The following is a 15,849-nucleotide window of genomic DNA, read 5'->3' on the forward strand; positions in this document are numbered from 1 at the left end:
ACAACGGCTTGTTTACACGCTTTGAGGAGCTCCCGTGTCCTGGGCTCCCGTGGGCTCGGGCTGGCTTCGTCCTGCACCTGTAATTACTTTCCAGCCTCCGCGGCTCCCGACAGAGCGGGTCTGAGGATGTAGCTCAGTGGTAGAGTACTTGCCTAGCATGTGTGAAGTTCTGGATTCGATCCCCGGCAGCAAAGAACAGACTACAGAAATAAGAACAAAACTAGAAAAAAAGAGGCTGTTTGCCCTTTTAATGATTTTAAATTTCTTTCAAAAATAAATGACTTCATACTTCGTCCAGCCTCTGTCATCTTTTCACCAGCTCTCTATTGCCCTCTGTTGCTCTTTTCTAAGAGTTGCAGGTAGTCTCAACTCATTGCAGCCCAACTGCAAATATTAATAAGGAAAAATACTACATGTGCGAGTTTATTTTTTTAAAAATTAAGTTTACCGGTACATTTTAGGTATACATGATTACATTTATCACAGGGAATTTGTACCTGCACATAACTTGATTCTTTGTTTTTCCATTCCTCTACCCTCCCTTCAATTCCTTTCTCTGACTTTAGTTATCTATATCATCTTCACTGAACCCTACTTATTCTTATTTTATTTTTCGAGGTCCTGCGGATCCCACCCAGGCGCTTGCGAATGCTAGGCAAAAGCTCTACCACTGAGCTTCACCCTCAGCCCACTGCTCTATTTTTTACCACGTGGTCCGCACAGGAAATCACAGCCAGGGATGTGGCATAGAAAAAGCGCGTACCAAGGCCTTTAACTGCGCAAGGGCTGACGGGAAGCCCAGGCTTGCGGGGCGTGGAGAGCGCAGACGTCATCGCCCCGCCTCAAGCCCCGCCCCCGGGTCACGTGACCGCAGGACGCTCTGGCTAACGTGGTTTCCACTAGCGAGGGCTATGGCCGGCTTGGTGGACTTCCAGGACGAGGAGCAGGTGAAATCCTTTCTGGAGAATATGGAGGTGGAGTGCAACTACCACTGCTACCGCGAGAAGGACCCAGACGGTGAGCGTCGCTGGTGAAGCCTGGGGACACGTGTGTGGGGTTGTTAGGGAACTGAGGGGACTTGCAGGGGTTCGCGTGGCTGGCTGAGGACGGGGAGTGTGGGACGCTCACGACGTGGTGTGGCGGGAGGGGAGTTGTGTCCCCGGAGTTGCGCGGCCCCTGGTGGACGTCTGCGCCGCGCCGCGCCGCGCCGCGGGTTGGGGCCGGACAGACTGGTTAGTTTTGAGGATAGAGGGACTAGGGCAAATCAGTGAGCGCACGCAATGCTCTGATCTCAGCGAGCTTAGAGAGCATTACATTCTTATAGAGAGGGAGTCGGTCAGAAAGCGGAAGGTAGTAAGTGCAACGTATGTTAAACGCTAATGGTGCAGTGGGGGAAAAGAAGTGGGACGGTGTCAGGAGTTCAGGGGCACGGTTTAAATTGATCAAAGGGCATGTGAGCAAAGTCTTGAAGAAGGTGAGAGAGTGAATCACTCGGATCTTTACTAGAAGTAGGCAGAGCTGGTCCGTTGTGGACATTGAGTTGATTGAGTGTATGGGTGGATGACGGCGTCCAAGGGGGCCACCCAAAGCAGCCAGTATCTTTGGGGGCTTTCTTCCTCCTGTTCTATTATTTTTTTAAAGGGATAAACATGGCACGGGCCCTACCTTCTAGTAGCATGTAGGCTCGTCTCCACAATATCGCCTCACTATTTCTTGAAGCTGACCAACTACAGAGTGACTCTGCAGTATGATAGGTGGAAAAGAGCCCCAGAGTGTTCTTTGAGAGCTAGTTCATGTCCTGATTATAGAGAAACTTCAAAGGAATTGGAGTTACTGAGAAGCAGTGTGGTTGGGGGCAGTCTAGGGTGCAAACACACGTTGGTTAAGTGGATGTGGTGAGAGAAGAGTACTCTTTTAGAAAGTTAAAGTCGGGATGCAGTCAGAATTAAGTCTTTTTTCTTTTTCTTTTTTCCTTTTTTTTTTTTTCCCCCAGTTCTGGGGATTGAACTCAGGGCTCCACACACACTAGGCAAGTGTTCTTACCCCAAACCCTAGAATTAAGTTTGAAGAAGGAACCTCAGCCACAGGCCTTGAACACCAGGGTAAGGAATTTAGACTTGATATTTTAGGTATATCGTTTGAGCAGAAAGTTCATGGCTAGTATGCTGTTGAGAATATACAGAGAGGAGGAGGAAGGCCATACAAGGACTGGCTGCAGCAATTTAGAAGGAGACCTGAGAAAGGGCTGTGGTTACTATCATTATTAATGTTTACTGAATTCTTAGTACTTACTGAATTATTAGTTCCTTAAAAGTCTTAATCTTGCATCTAGATAACCAAAATAGCATCCTAATCTGTTCATTTGTACTCGCCCTTAAAATCTACACTGTTATCATCTTCATAAGTATCCCTTCATACGCATAACTACCTCCCTTTTACCCAGTCATACACAAACACACCTACCCAACAACATTTTTAAAATGCAAATTGAATCTTGTCACTTTCTTTTTCTTTTCTTTCTTTCTTTCCTTTTTCTCTCCCAATACTGGGGATTGAACACCGGGCCTTTGCACATGTTAGACAAGTGCTCTACCCCTGAACTACATCCTCCAGCCCACTTCCTTTCTTAAAACCCTCTCTGTGGTGGGTTTACTGTTGCACTTAAGGTAAAGTACAATGTAGGGCTGGGGATGTGACTCAGTGGTATAGTGCTTGCCTAATAGGCATAAGGCCCTGAGTTCAATCCCCCAGTACTGGAAAACAGAACAAAACACAGACTCTCCTTCCGATGCTCTGCAAGGCTCTGTGATCTGGTCTTTGCCTCCCTCTCATTTCTTATCTCACTCCTCAGTCATATTACACCTTATTTATGCCCGGCTTATTTCCTCTTTCAGATAGTTGTATTTATGTTTCCTTGTGCCAGGACTTTCTGCCTCCTTGCCATTTTATTGTCTTGGTGAGGCCTTCCTTGATTGCCTTGTCTCTATTAGTCATTCCCTGCAATGTGTACAACAAACTCATCATCCTGTTTTATTTTAATCATACATTTATTGTTTGAATACATTGGTTTATTCTAGGGTTTCCTCCCCTAATGTAAATTTTAGGAGGGCAAGTGATTATTCTCAGCATTTGTGTACATAGATGTACATGGTTATTCAAATGTTTGTTGAATGAAAATGAGAAAGAAACTATGTGTGTTATTGTTGGGGATAAAGAGGGAGGGAGGGGAGAGATGTTGAAGGGAAGCTTGCGGGGAGATCACCAAGGAGTGGGGACAGGGAGCCTGTTTTTCGGCTCTTTTGGTAGCTGCTGTTTCTATTCCTCTTTGGGCTTTAAGTTGCCAACTTGGCCAAGGAATAATACAGTCATCACTACATGACTTGCTGCTGCAAGATTAGCCTTTGAGCTCTTTGGGTTTTTTAATGTTTTTTACTGCTGTACTTCATGAAATGTTCTAGACTTTATGAGAAGTTCCAAAGCTAGAAACATTTCAGTCATGAAAGTCAGTAGGCCCTGGGCCAGACCTATAGGGAGCAGAAGGGCTGGTGGGTGGTAGAGCCACGGAGGGGCCAAGGTCTTCCCAGACCATACATTGTTCAGTCCCTGACTAAGGGGAGACAAGGCCACTTGTGGGACTGGCTGAGACCGCCTATGTTTTTTGTGGTGAGGGCAGCTTGCTGGGCTTGAGGAGAACTGGAGCTGGTCCTAAATAAAAGGCTCAGTCTAACCCATCCACCCGCTCCCTCCAAGCAGCAGAGGAGCAGCTCCAGATGTGAACATTTCTTGCCTTCTGCTCACAGGTTGTTACCGGTTGGTGGACTATCTGGAAGGCATCAAGAAGAATTTCGATGAAGCTGCTAAAGTGCTGAAGTTCAACTGTGAAGACAACAAGCACAGTGACAGCTGCTACAAACTGGGGGCCTATTACATAACTGGAAAAGGTACTAGGGGCCTGCTTTCCATGGGCCTTGCTGACAGCAGTGCTGGCATCACATCCAAGCTAGAAGATGAGCACTCTTAGAACTGCCCTCAGAGTATAGTCACCATGCCGTTCCTCAGATCTCCAGGTCTTACTCATTCTGCCCAGCTGAAACTTTGTCCCTTTGACCAGCATCTCCTCATTTCCCCAGACCCTGGCAACCACCATTCTACTCTCTACTTCTATGAGTTTGGCATTTTTAGGTTGCATATGTAAGTGAGATCATGCATTATTTGTCTTTCTGTGCCTGGCTTATTTCACTTAGCATAATGTCTATCATAATGGCATTTCATCCGTGTTGTCACAAACGATAGAATTTTCTTTTTTAAGGTTGAATAGTATTCCACTGTATATCTATGCTTTATCTTTTCATCTGTTGGTGGACACTCAGGTTGATGCCATATCTCGGCAGTTGTGAATTACGCTGCAGTGAACCTAGGAGTGAAGATACCTGCTTGAGATACTGATTTCATTTCCTTTAGATAGCTACCCAGAAACGGATTGGTAGATTATAAAACAATTCTATTTTTAAGTTTTTGAGGTATTGTCATATAGTTTTCCATGATGTCTGTACCAGTTGATGTTCTTACCAACAGTGTACAAGGGTTCCCACTTCTCCACATCCTCACCAACACTGGTTATCTTTTGTCTTTTTGATAATAGCCACTTTAACACGTATGAGGTGATATCTCATTGTAGTTTTGATTTCAATTTCCCTGATAAGTAACATTGAGCATTTTGTCACAGATATGTTGACCAGTTGTATGTCTTCTTTTGAGAAATGTCTGTTAGGTCTTTTTGCTTTTATATATTTATTTGAGCTTTTCTTTTTTTGATGATGATACTGGGACTTGAAACCAGGGACTACTAGGCTATATCAAAACCCCCTTTTAAAACTTTATCTTGAAACAGAGTCTTACTAAATTGTTCAAACTGGCCTCAAACATTTGATCCTCCTGCCTCAGCTTCCTGAGTACATGGGGTTACACACCTGTAGCACCCTGCCTTGCTAAAGGGTTATCTTTAAGAAATTTTTATTAGTACATGTTTGTAGTATATAATGATTACATTCATTGTGGGAAATTGATACATGTACAAAACACATCTTAATTCTCTTTTCCCCTTTCTCCTCTACCCCTCCTGGTGGTGGTGTTTTTGGTCAGAATCAGATTGATTTATTTATTTTATATCTTTATCAATTTATTTATAAACACAGATTTTGGTGGGTTTTTTTTGTCTTTTTGAGACAGGGTCTCACCATGCAGTTCAGGCTGGCCTTGAGCTCACTTTGTAGCCCAGGCTGGTCTCGAACTCACAATGATCCTCCTGCCTCAGCCTCCGAGTGCTGGGATTACAGGTGTGCGCCACCACGCCCGGCTCTTATAAACACAGATTAACAGCCAACCTAACAGGCCAAGAAAACATATAAAACAATTTATATTAAACGAAAGTACACTTTTAGATGCATTGGCCATGATGGATTATAATAACTTTTTTCTTTTTCTTTCTATTGTCTGCCCTTAATTTTTTCATGTTTTTTGTTTGTTTTTTATGGGAATCGAACGCATGACCTTGTGCTTGCCAGGCAGGCGCTGTGCCACTGAGCTATATCCCTGGCCCATCTGCCCTTAAGTTTGTACTTTATTTATACTTTGGGTTTCTCATATAAGAGAAACCATGTGATATTTACACTTGTGTCTGATTTATTTCGCTCAACATTATGGTCTCACAGTGCACCCATTTTTCTCTAAATGACTTAAGTTTATCCTTTTTTTGTCTTAGTCACTTTCTTATCACTGGGCACAATACCTGACACCCAAGACTTAAAGGAAGACAGGTTCAGTTTTTGTTTTTGTTTTTGAGACAAAGTCTCTCTACATAGTTCAGGCTGACCTTGAACTCACTATGTAGTCCAGGTTGGCCTTGAACTTACAGCAGTTCTGCCTCAGCCTCCCAAGTGCTAGGATTACAGGCATATGTCACCATGCCCGGCAAATTTATCTTCCTTTATGGCAGAATAGTACTCTGCCATTAGTACCACCACATTTTTTTATGCATTCATCTGTTAATGGGCATATAGGCTGCTTCTAAGATTGAGCTATTATGAAACATGGCTACACATGTATCATTATAACGATGTCTCTAACTCTTTTAGGAAGAGACCTAGAAAGGGAATAGCTGGGTCAAATGGAATTTCTAATTTAAGTTTTTTGAGGAGTCTCCATACCAGTTTCCATAGTGGTTTTACCACTTACGATCACACCAACAACGAAGAAAGGTTCCTTTTTTCCCTGCAGCCTCTTCAGCATTTGTTGTTTGATTTCTTTAAGACAGTCATTCTTTCTGCAGTGAGATGAAATCTCAGTGTTTTAATTTGCATCTCTCAAATGGCCAGTGATGCTGAACATATTTTTCATATATTTATTGGTCATTTGTACTTCTTTACATGAAAAGTGCCTGTTCACATCAGATGCTCATCTTTTCTTTTCCATTCTTTTTTTTCTTATTTTTTTGAGGCAGGGTGTTGCTATGTAGTTTCATCTACTCTTGAACTCACTCTGTAGCCCAGGCAGCCTCAAACTCATGGCAATCCTCCTGCCTCGTTTTCCCAAGTGCTGTGATTGTGGGCAGGCACCACTATGCCCAGCTTCAATGACCATATTTTGAGTCCTTAAATTTGGAGGAATCTAATTTTTTTTTGAGTTCTTTATATGTTATAGATATCAGTGTTGAGGAGTAGGTGGAAAATTTTTTTCTCATTCTGTACATTGTATCTTCACTCTGTTGGTTGTTTCCTTTGCTGTGCAGAAGCTTTTTAATTTGATGTGATCCTGTTTGTTAATTATCAGTATTATTTCTTGTGTAACCAGTGTTCTGTTCAGGAAGTCTTTGCTTATGCCTGTGTCTTCAAGAGTTTATTTTATATTCCAGCCGATTAAGTCTCTGTTTTAATATTTAGACCTTTGATCCATTTTTATTTTAGATTAGTGCATAGTGAGAATATGGGTCAAGGTTCAGTCTTTGGCATGTGGACAGCCAGTATTCCCAGTACCATTTGTTAGAGAAGTTATTTTTCCTCCAGCAAAAGTATTTGGCTCCTTTGTCAAAGATAAGGTAGCTTTATGTGCCTGGATTTGTTTCTGTATCCTGTGTTCTGTTGCATTAATCTACAAGTCGGTTTTTTATTTGTTTGTTTCCAGCACCATGCTGTTTTTATCATTATAGCTTTGTAGTATAATTTGAAGCATTATGGTTGCTTTTGCTATTCTAGGTCTCTTCTGGTACTGTATGAATTTTGGGATTGCTTCCTCTAGTTCTGTGAAGAATGCTGTTGGTATTTTCATTGGGATTGCATTAAATCTGTATAACAGTTTTGGAAACATGGTCATTTTAAAAATATTGGTTCTATCTATCCAAAATCAAGGGATATCTTTCCATTTTCTGATGTCCTCTTTGATCTTTTTCAGAGTACTGAAGTCTTTGCTGTAGAGGTCTTTAATTTCCTTGGTTAGGTTAATTTCTGAGTATTTAATTTTCTTGATATTATGAAAGATATTGTTTCTGTCAGTGAGTTTATATTGGTTTACAGGAATGCTATTGATTTTTAAGTGTTGATTTTGTATCTGGCTATGGTACTGAGTTCAGTTATTCTAAGAGTATGCAGGGGATTTGGGGTCGTCTGTGTAGAGGATCATGTCATCTGCAAGTAATAATAATTTAATCTTCCTTTCCTATCTGTATTCCTTTTTCTCTTAAGTGTTCTGGCTTATGTTTTGAGAGCTAATTAAATAGGAGTGGTCACATCTTTGTTCCTGTTTCTAAAAGAAGAGCTTTCAGCTTCCTTGCATTTAATATGATGTTGGCCATTGGTTTATCATAGAAGGCTATGTCAAATTGAGATAAAGACCTCCTGGCCAGGTGCAGTGGTGCACGCCTGTAACCCAGCACTCAAGAAGCTGTGGCAGGAGGATCACCATGAGTTTGAGGCCAGCCTGGGCTGTATAGTGAGTTCAAGGCCAGCCTGAACTACACAGCAAGATCCTGTCTCAAAAAAACGAAAAAATAACAACAGAAGACCTTCTTTACCTGTTTTCTTTAGGGTTTTTATCATTACTGAATATTGGATTTTGTCAAGTGTGTTTTCTGCATCTGTTGAGATGATTGTGTGGTTTTTGTCTTTGCTGCTGTTTAGGTAGTAGTGTATTACATTTACTGAGTTGTGTGTGTTGAACTGTCCCTGAATCCTGGCATGAATCCTACTTGGTTGTGATGTATGATCTTTTTGACCATTTGCTGCATTCTCTTTGTCAGTGTCATGTTGAGTTTTGCATTTATGTTCATTAAAGAGATTGGTCTGTACTTCTCTTTTTAATATTTATTTATTTAGTTAGTTAGTCTTTTTTGAGACAAGGTCTCACTATGCAGTTCAGGGTAGCCTTGAGCTCACTTTGTTACCTATGCCTGACTCCAACTCAATAATCCTCCTGCTTCAGCTCATCTACTTCTCTTTTTTAATTGGGTCCTTTTCTGGTTTTGGAATCAGGCTAATGCTTGCTTTCAGGAATGACCTTGGGAGTACTGCTTCCCTTTTGATTTCATTAAAGTTTTGAGGAGTGTTATGTTAGATATTCTGTAAAGTTCTTATAGAATTTGAAGGGCCAGGGATGTAGTTCAGCAGTACAGCGCCTGCCTGGCAAGAGCAAGGTCCTGAGTTTGGCCCAGTACCAAAAAAACAAAAAACAAGGAAGTATTAGAATTTGGCAATGAATCTTTTGGGTCCTAGATTTTTCTTAGTAGTTTTTGAATTACTTCTTCAGTTTCCTTGACTGATATTGCATTATTCAAGATTTTTATATCTTGGTTCAGCTTTGGGAGTTCATATATATCTAGGAATCTATTTCTTCGGACATTTCCATTTTATTTGACAGGTTTTGCAAGTAGTTACAGTGATCTGGATTTCACTGTGAATCCACTGTGATGTTGCCTTTTTCATTTCTAATTGAATGGATTTGGGTCTTTTCTTTCCTTTTTTTGGTAAGATTGGTTAAGGGTTTGTCTATTTTGTTCTTCAGAGGATCAACTCTTCCTTGACTCTGTATTTTTTTGGTGTAGTTTCATTAATTTCTACACTAATCTTTATAATTTGGATTGTTCTTGTTTTTCTTGGACCTTCAAGCCTGTCTGTAGGTTACTTATATGAGCTTGCTCTGTTTTTTCGGTGTGGAAATTCAGCGTTGTGAACTTCCCTCGCAGGACAGTTTTCACTGTGTCCCACAGGTTTCGATATATCCTACTGGCATTATCATTTGATTGTAGGAACTAATTTCTTCCTTAATTTCTTGTGACCCATGGATTATTCAAGAGGTTATTGTTTAATTTCCATGTGTTTGCATAGTTTCTGTGGTTTCTCTTGCCAGTGACATCTAGTTTCATTGCACCATCATCTGCATTTATATAAGCATGCTTTTTTTTTTTGTCTTTTTTGAGACAGGGTCTCCCTATGCAGTTCAGGCTGGCCTTGAGCTCACTTTGTAGCCCAGGCTGGTCTCGAACTTGCAACGATCCTCCTGCCTCAGCCTCCTGTGCACCACCATGTCTGGCTCCATAAGCATGCTTTATGGCCTACCATGTGGTCTGTTTTGGAGAAATGGGACATGTGCTGCTGAGAAGAATGTGTATTCAGTTGTTGGATGGAACGCTCTGTAAATATCTATTAAGTCCATTTGTGTGAAGGTTTGATTCAACTCATATTTCTTTGTTGATTTTGTTTTCTTTGTTTTTTAATTTTTTGTCTTGCTGATCATTCATTTGTGAAAGACAATTGCACTGGTGTTTATCTGATTTTTTAAATGTCCATTAGTGTTTTGTGAAGTTGGGCCACACCAGTATTTGGTCATAAGTGTTTATAATTGTTACTTCTTCCTGTTAAATTATTCCCTTAATCAATATGTAGTGACCTTCTTTGTCTTATTTGATCAGTTTTAGCTTGAAGTCCACTTTATCTGAATTAAGATAGCTACACCTGCTTTTTTCTGGGTTCTTGTTGCATGGAATATTGTTTTTCCATCCTTGGATTTTTTTCTTTTTTTTTTTTTTTGGTTTTGGTTTTTCTCCGGTACCGGGAACCGAACTCATGACCTTGCGCTTGCCAGGCAGGCGCTTTGCCGCTGAGCTAAATCCCCAGCCCCCATCCTTGGATTTTTAATCTGTGAATTTTTTTAATTAAATGTGTTGCTTAGGTACTGCATATTGTTGAGTTTTGTTTCATGATCTATTCTACCAACGTGGGTCTTTTGATTGTGAAATTGAGACTATTGACATAGAGTTATTATTGAAAGGTATTGACTTATTCATGTTGTCACAGTATTTTCCTGTTACTGATTTCTTTTTGTTTAGTTGCTGAAAACACCAGGTGTTTTCATTCTTTTTGACTTATTGGCATTGTTGGCTTCATTGTGTCTTTCTAGGATATCTTTGAAAAATTTTTGTAACATTGATTTGGTGATCATGAATTTCTTGAGGTACTCCTTGCCTGGAAATACCTTATTTCTCTATCAGTTTTGAAGGAAAGTTTTGCAGAATACATAAGTTGGGATTGGAAGTTGTCTTTTAGGGCTTGAAACACTTCATTCCAAGCTCTCCTGGCCTTTAATTCATTCAAAAGGGGTCATAATTTGTGTGTTACACTGCTAGGCAGCTCTGATGTGAGTTGTCCTGCTAGATTGAATCAAGTGTCCCGTTGGTGGTACATGCCTATCTGAAAATATGGGTACCACTGTGACCACAAAAAAGCCAAACGCATTACTATGTTTTGTGCATTTTGCACCAATCAGTCACCTTTATGTATAAAATGTTTTAAAGAAATTCATGAGTATAACTTAATCTCTTAATTTAAGGAAATTTTGATGATTACTGTAATAATTTTTAATTGGCATGGATAATATTTATTTGGGTGGTAATTATTCAGATTCAAGCAACTAACCAGATTTGGTCCATTTATAGACTTCTTATTAATTTTACTAGTAAAAAGACCAATAAAGTGATTAGATCTGTTTGGTAGTACAAGCCATCCAATGGGACAATCATGCATGCAGTGACTCACTGTTGGGTTAAGCTGCTGGGAATGTGCTTGAGGTTTCTGTTGAGAGATCTACTGTAATTCTTATGGGTTTACCTTTATCAGTGAATCATTGCTCTCTATGACAGTATAAAGATTTTGTCCTTCTGATGAATTTCTGGTACCTTGAGTATAATGTAGCACAGAGAGGTTCTTTTTCGGTTGTGGCTACTTGAGGTTTTATATGCTTCACTTACTATATGTTTATTTTTTCCCTATATTTTGGGAGTTTTCTGCCATTATTTCTGTGAATAGGTTTTTAATGCCACTTGTATAGCCTTCTGATTTTTCTCTTATTCTGTTTACTTTTAGATTTTTTTTTAAACTATGCTAATTCCAATCAGTGCGCTAATTTAGTACCACATATCCTTAGTCCCAGTATCACACATGCTAGATCCATCAAGCTCTGAGAAGTCCCACCTGTGAGCACATGCGGCTTTAAGGGACATGTAGATACAAACCATAACAACTTGGATTGTCTGTTTAGTTCTATCTTGTGCAACCCTGCTAAATACCTCTTTGATTTGTTTTCGAATCTCCTCTGTTATCTTCAGAGTAATTTGGGTATATGGCTTATGCTGTTCTGCTCCTCAGTGCACCCTGGATTTGCTTCAAGGGAGTTGGAAGTTTTGGGAGGCTTTTTGTTACCTTGTCTTCTCCTGTTTCCTGTTTTTGTTTATGATCAGTTGATCATAAATGCATGAATTTATTTCTGGACTTTGTATTCTGTTCCACTGGTTTATATTGTCTCTTGTTATGGTGTCGTGCTGTTTTGATTATTAAGCTTTGTGGTGTATTTTGGGTTTTTTTGTTGTTGTTTGGGTTTTTGGGGGGGGTACCAGGAATAGAACTCAGGACCTTGTGCTTACTAGGCAGGCGCTGTGCCACTGAGCTGTATCTCTGGCCTTTTTTTTTTTTTTTTTTTGAGATGGAGCCTCACTGGTCTTGAACTTGTAGACTCAAGAAATCCTTCTGCCTCAGCCTCCCAAGTAGCTGGGACTACAGGTGTTTTATTTTCTTGATTTCTTTTTCAGATAGCTCACTGCTAGTACATACAAATGCTAATGATTTTCATAATTGATCTTTTCTGTGTTCTGATATTTCTTATTTTCTTCTATTGACTTTCAGCTTGATTTTTTTTTTCTGATTTCTTGAGGTGGAAAGTTGAGTTATTTATTTAAGCTCTTTTTTTCTTAACATAGACATTTATCGCCATAAACCCCCTCTTAGAATTGCTTTTATTATATCCCATAAGTGTGGGTATGTTGTTTCTGTTTTTATTTCTCTTAAGCTGATTTTTTATTTCCTTAACCCATTAGTTATTTAGTAATGTACTGTTTAATTTCCACATATCTGTGGTACTATAGTTTTGTTCCTGTTACTGATTTCTATTTTCATATTTTTCTGTTCAAAAGTGATATACTTAATACCATTTCCGCCGTACTGAATTTAAGACGTTTTGTGGCCTAACTTAGGAGCCTTTCTCACATTTCTTTTGGTGCTTGAACAGAGTGCATCTGCTGTTGCTGGTGGCTAGAATGCTCTGTGTCTGTCAGGCTCCTTTGGTACGTAGTTTTGGTCAAGCACATTTCTTTCGTCTTGACTTTGTGTCTCAGTGATCTACCCATTGTTGGAGTGGGGCTTTGGAATCCTTTGTTAGTGATGCATTGCTCTCCATTTCTCCTTTAGCCCTATTAAGATTTGCTTTTTGTATCTAAGGTGGTCCGAGGTGGCCTACTCTCTGTTTTACAGAAAGTTGAGCATTAGCAAATGTTTCGGTTTCTTTGCCAAGCAGTGGGGAGTTTCTTTGACCTAATAATTGTCCTCCTCACATTTTTTCTGAAGAAAATAACTGGAAATGTAATAAAAGTTACGTGCAAAGATACTCACCTTTGTATTATTACATGAACATTTTAATTTTTATTAATTTGTGATTTATGAGTAACACGTATTATATACATTTTTTTAAAACCTGTATACCAACGGTAGCACCTCAGTTATGTCGTGGTGGTGGTGCTAGGGTGAACCACCCTAGCAGTGCTTCCCTGCTGCGGCTGTGCTGCCCCCTCTGCCCCAGCAGCTTAGGTAAGTACTGTTATTTCCATTGGATGAAATATTATTTACTCCATTAAAAAGTGTTTCTAGAAAACTTCTATTGATAAGGAGAAAATCTTACGGTAATTAAGAAGTGAAGAAAGCTAAATTCAAATTATATATGGTGTGAATACAGCTATTATAACCCAGCTATTAGTAAAAAAAAAAAAATGTCCATAGTGATTATCTCCAGATTAGTAAACTTTTGGGCTCTTTGTTTCAATATTTTCTACAAAGGATAGAGTTCTTTCTTGAGTAAGGAAAACTAAGAAAGATTGTGAAGTTATTTTCCCTTCTCTTATTAGACAAATACATGCAATTAGTGATTGTGTGCTGAGGCATTCCACTTAAGTACTATACACGGTAAAGTAATGAATCAGAGGTAGGCCAGAAGAAGGGAAGAAAAATCTATACCAATACCTGATATATCTAGGAGGGTTTGATAAGCACCTTTAGAGACAGACATGTAAAGTAGTATAGGGATTTGATATTGGGAACATGTCCTTATAGCAAATATGCAGACGTTAAACAAAAACCATGGCAATGATAGCACAGAGAATGGAAATGGAAATGCAAGCATATATTACAAAGCTCTTGTATTGTGTGCATGGGGCATAGTATTAATTCTTGGTAGATTGTGATAAAGATACATATTATAATCACTAGGTGAAGTGATTATAATCACTGAAGCCACCAAAAGAGGAGGGATAACTAAAAAGCCAGTGATGGAAATGAATGGAATATTAGAAATATACAGTTAAAAAGAAGGCACAAAAAGAAAAAAGGAGCAAATCACTACAAGTGGGAAACAGGATGGTAGATGTGAACCTGCCCTATCAGTAATACGTTAAATGTAAGTAAATACTCCAATAAAAGCACAGAGATTTTAGCCAGGATATAAAGGCAAAGACCTAACTTCATATAGTACTGTTTCCTTATAAAGGTTGCTGGGCCTGGGTGTGTAGCTCAGTGGAGGGAGCTTGCCTAGCATGGGTGAGGCCTTGAATTCAGTTTCTAGCACTACAGAAAAATATATAGGCGCCAGAAGTACATTCTCAAAATCGAAAGAACTCAGAGGATATAGAATGTATGAACCTTTCTAGAAAAATCTACTCACAACCAGTAAAGAGGTGAATTAGAAATAATTCAGGAATGGAGAAGCTCTATGAAAAGTCTAGTGATGAACAGAATGTATTTAGAATGAATGTTGGGCCAATTTATGAATACAGTGTAAATAATAGAGATGTTTACAGCATGAAAACAAATTTTGAGGCTGGGAATGTAGCTCAGGGGTAGAGTGCTTCCCTGGCATGTGGAAGGCCCTGAGTTTGATCCCTAGCAGAGCAAAAATAAACCAGAAAACTGTTTGTAGCACTTGCTACTTTTCAGGCTCTTTGTAAATATAGATTTAAGATTTTGATATATGAAGTAGATACTCTTATCCTTTGTTTGTTTGTTTCTGTCTTTTTCAGACAGGGTATCACTATGCAGTTCAGGCTGACCTTGCGTTCACTTTGTAGCCCAGGCTGGTCTCGAACTCACAATGATCCTCCTGCCTCAGTGCCTCCCCTCCCCCGAGTGCTGGGACTACAGGCGTGTGCCACTGTGCCCGGCTTGTTATCCTTCTTTTACAGATGGGGAAAATTGAGGCTCACTGAGGTTAAGGTCACAAAGGCAGTAAGTCATGGAGCCAAAACAACCTTAGACTGGTGGCTACAGAGCCCAGGTCTTACTAACCACGGTGCTGTGCCAGCTGAGTTTGTTGAAGTAATCCACAAAGCAGAAGGAGGGAAGATGAAAGTACGAGGTGCCAGCATCTACACTGTTTATAGTTGTGAAAGAGCTAAAAAAAAAAGTATGATTCTAATCTTTTCATATTTTTTCTCATCTCTAGTTCTAGACACTCATTTGGGAAACTTCTCTGTAGGGAAGACATATTAACTGAAAAGTGAACAGTTTCCTTTGTTTTACTTCAACCAGATTTTCTTCTGATAAAATCAAGTAAAATGAAAGTTAAATTTTTTATTTATAAAATAAGGAGTAATAATAATATGTGTGATGCAACTTTTTAACATATTTTTATGTGGTATCTACTTAGCCAGCCAGCACTTTACTTACAAACATGACTGAAATGGTATTGAATTCATGATAATGATAACTGTTATTTAAATGGGGGTTTTTCTGAGAATAAGCAATTGTACACGGAGATTTGAAATTTTGTGTGCAAAAAAATAAAGTAATCCCTGTCACTGCCTCAGCTTAATTAAATCTCTTGTTAGCAGTTTCTCCTTGCTTTTAGGGTTAAGTCCAGGGTCCTGAACATGACCCAACAGACAGAGTGATCTGGCCCTGGCTGCCTCTCCAGCCTTCCTCCTTCAGTGATGTGTGGGTTCTAATCACAGTGGCCCTGTCGCTCTTTGTTTTATTCCCCGTGGCTAAAAACTCCCTCACATATTTTCTTTTGCCTCTTTTCATTATATCAGCGCTCATGCGTCACTTTTGAAGGGAACTTTATTTGACCTTGCCTGCAGGCTAGAGCCAGGCCTTCATGCATTCTTACAGGACAAGGACACTACTTATCCATATGCTACTCCTCACACTTACAATTATACTTTCTTTCTTTCTTTCTTTTTTTTTTTTTTTTTTTTTTTTTTTTTTT

General features: G+C 39.6%; 1 protein-coding gene across 1 annotated transcript in view; it reads left to right on the plus strand.

The window, feature by feature from the left end:
* Nucleotides 1–854: 854 nt before the first annotated feature.
* LOC102016246 (cytochrome c oxidase assembly factor 7) overlaps nucleotides 855–15,849 on the plus strand; it is an 18,461-nt gene continuing 3,466 nt past the window's right edge. The window contains exons 1-2 of the mRNA XM_005398571.2: nucleotides 855–1,017; nucleotides 3,801–3,941. Coding sequence (XP_005398628.1) covers nucleotides 912–1,017; nucleotides 3,801–3,941 — 247 coding nt within the window. The 5' untranslated portion in view covers nucleotides 855–911. The remainder of the gene's footprint in view (nucleotides 1,018–3,800; nucleotides 3,942–15,849) is intronic.

This window comes from Chinchilla lanigera, unplaced genomic scaffold (genome assembly GCF_000276665.1).
Source record: "Chinchilla lanigera isolate Chin_1 unplaced genomic scaffold, ChiLan1.0 scaffold00063, whole genome shotgun sequence".
NCBI classification, from domain to species: domain Eukaryota; kingdom Metazoa; phylum Chordata; class Mammalia; order Rodentia; family Chinchillidae; genus Chinchilla; species Chinchilla lanigera.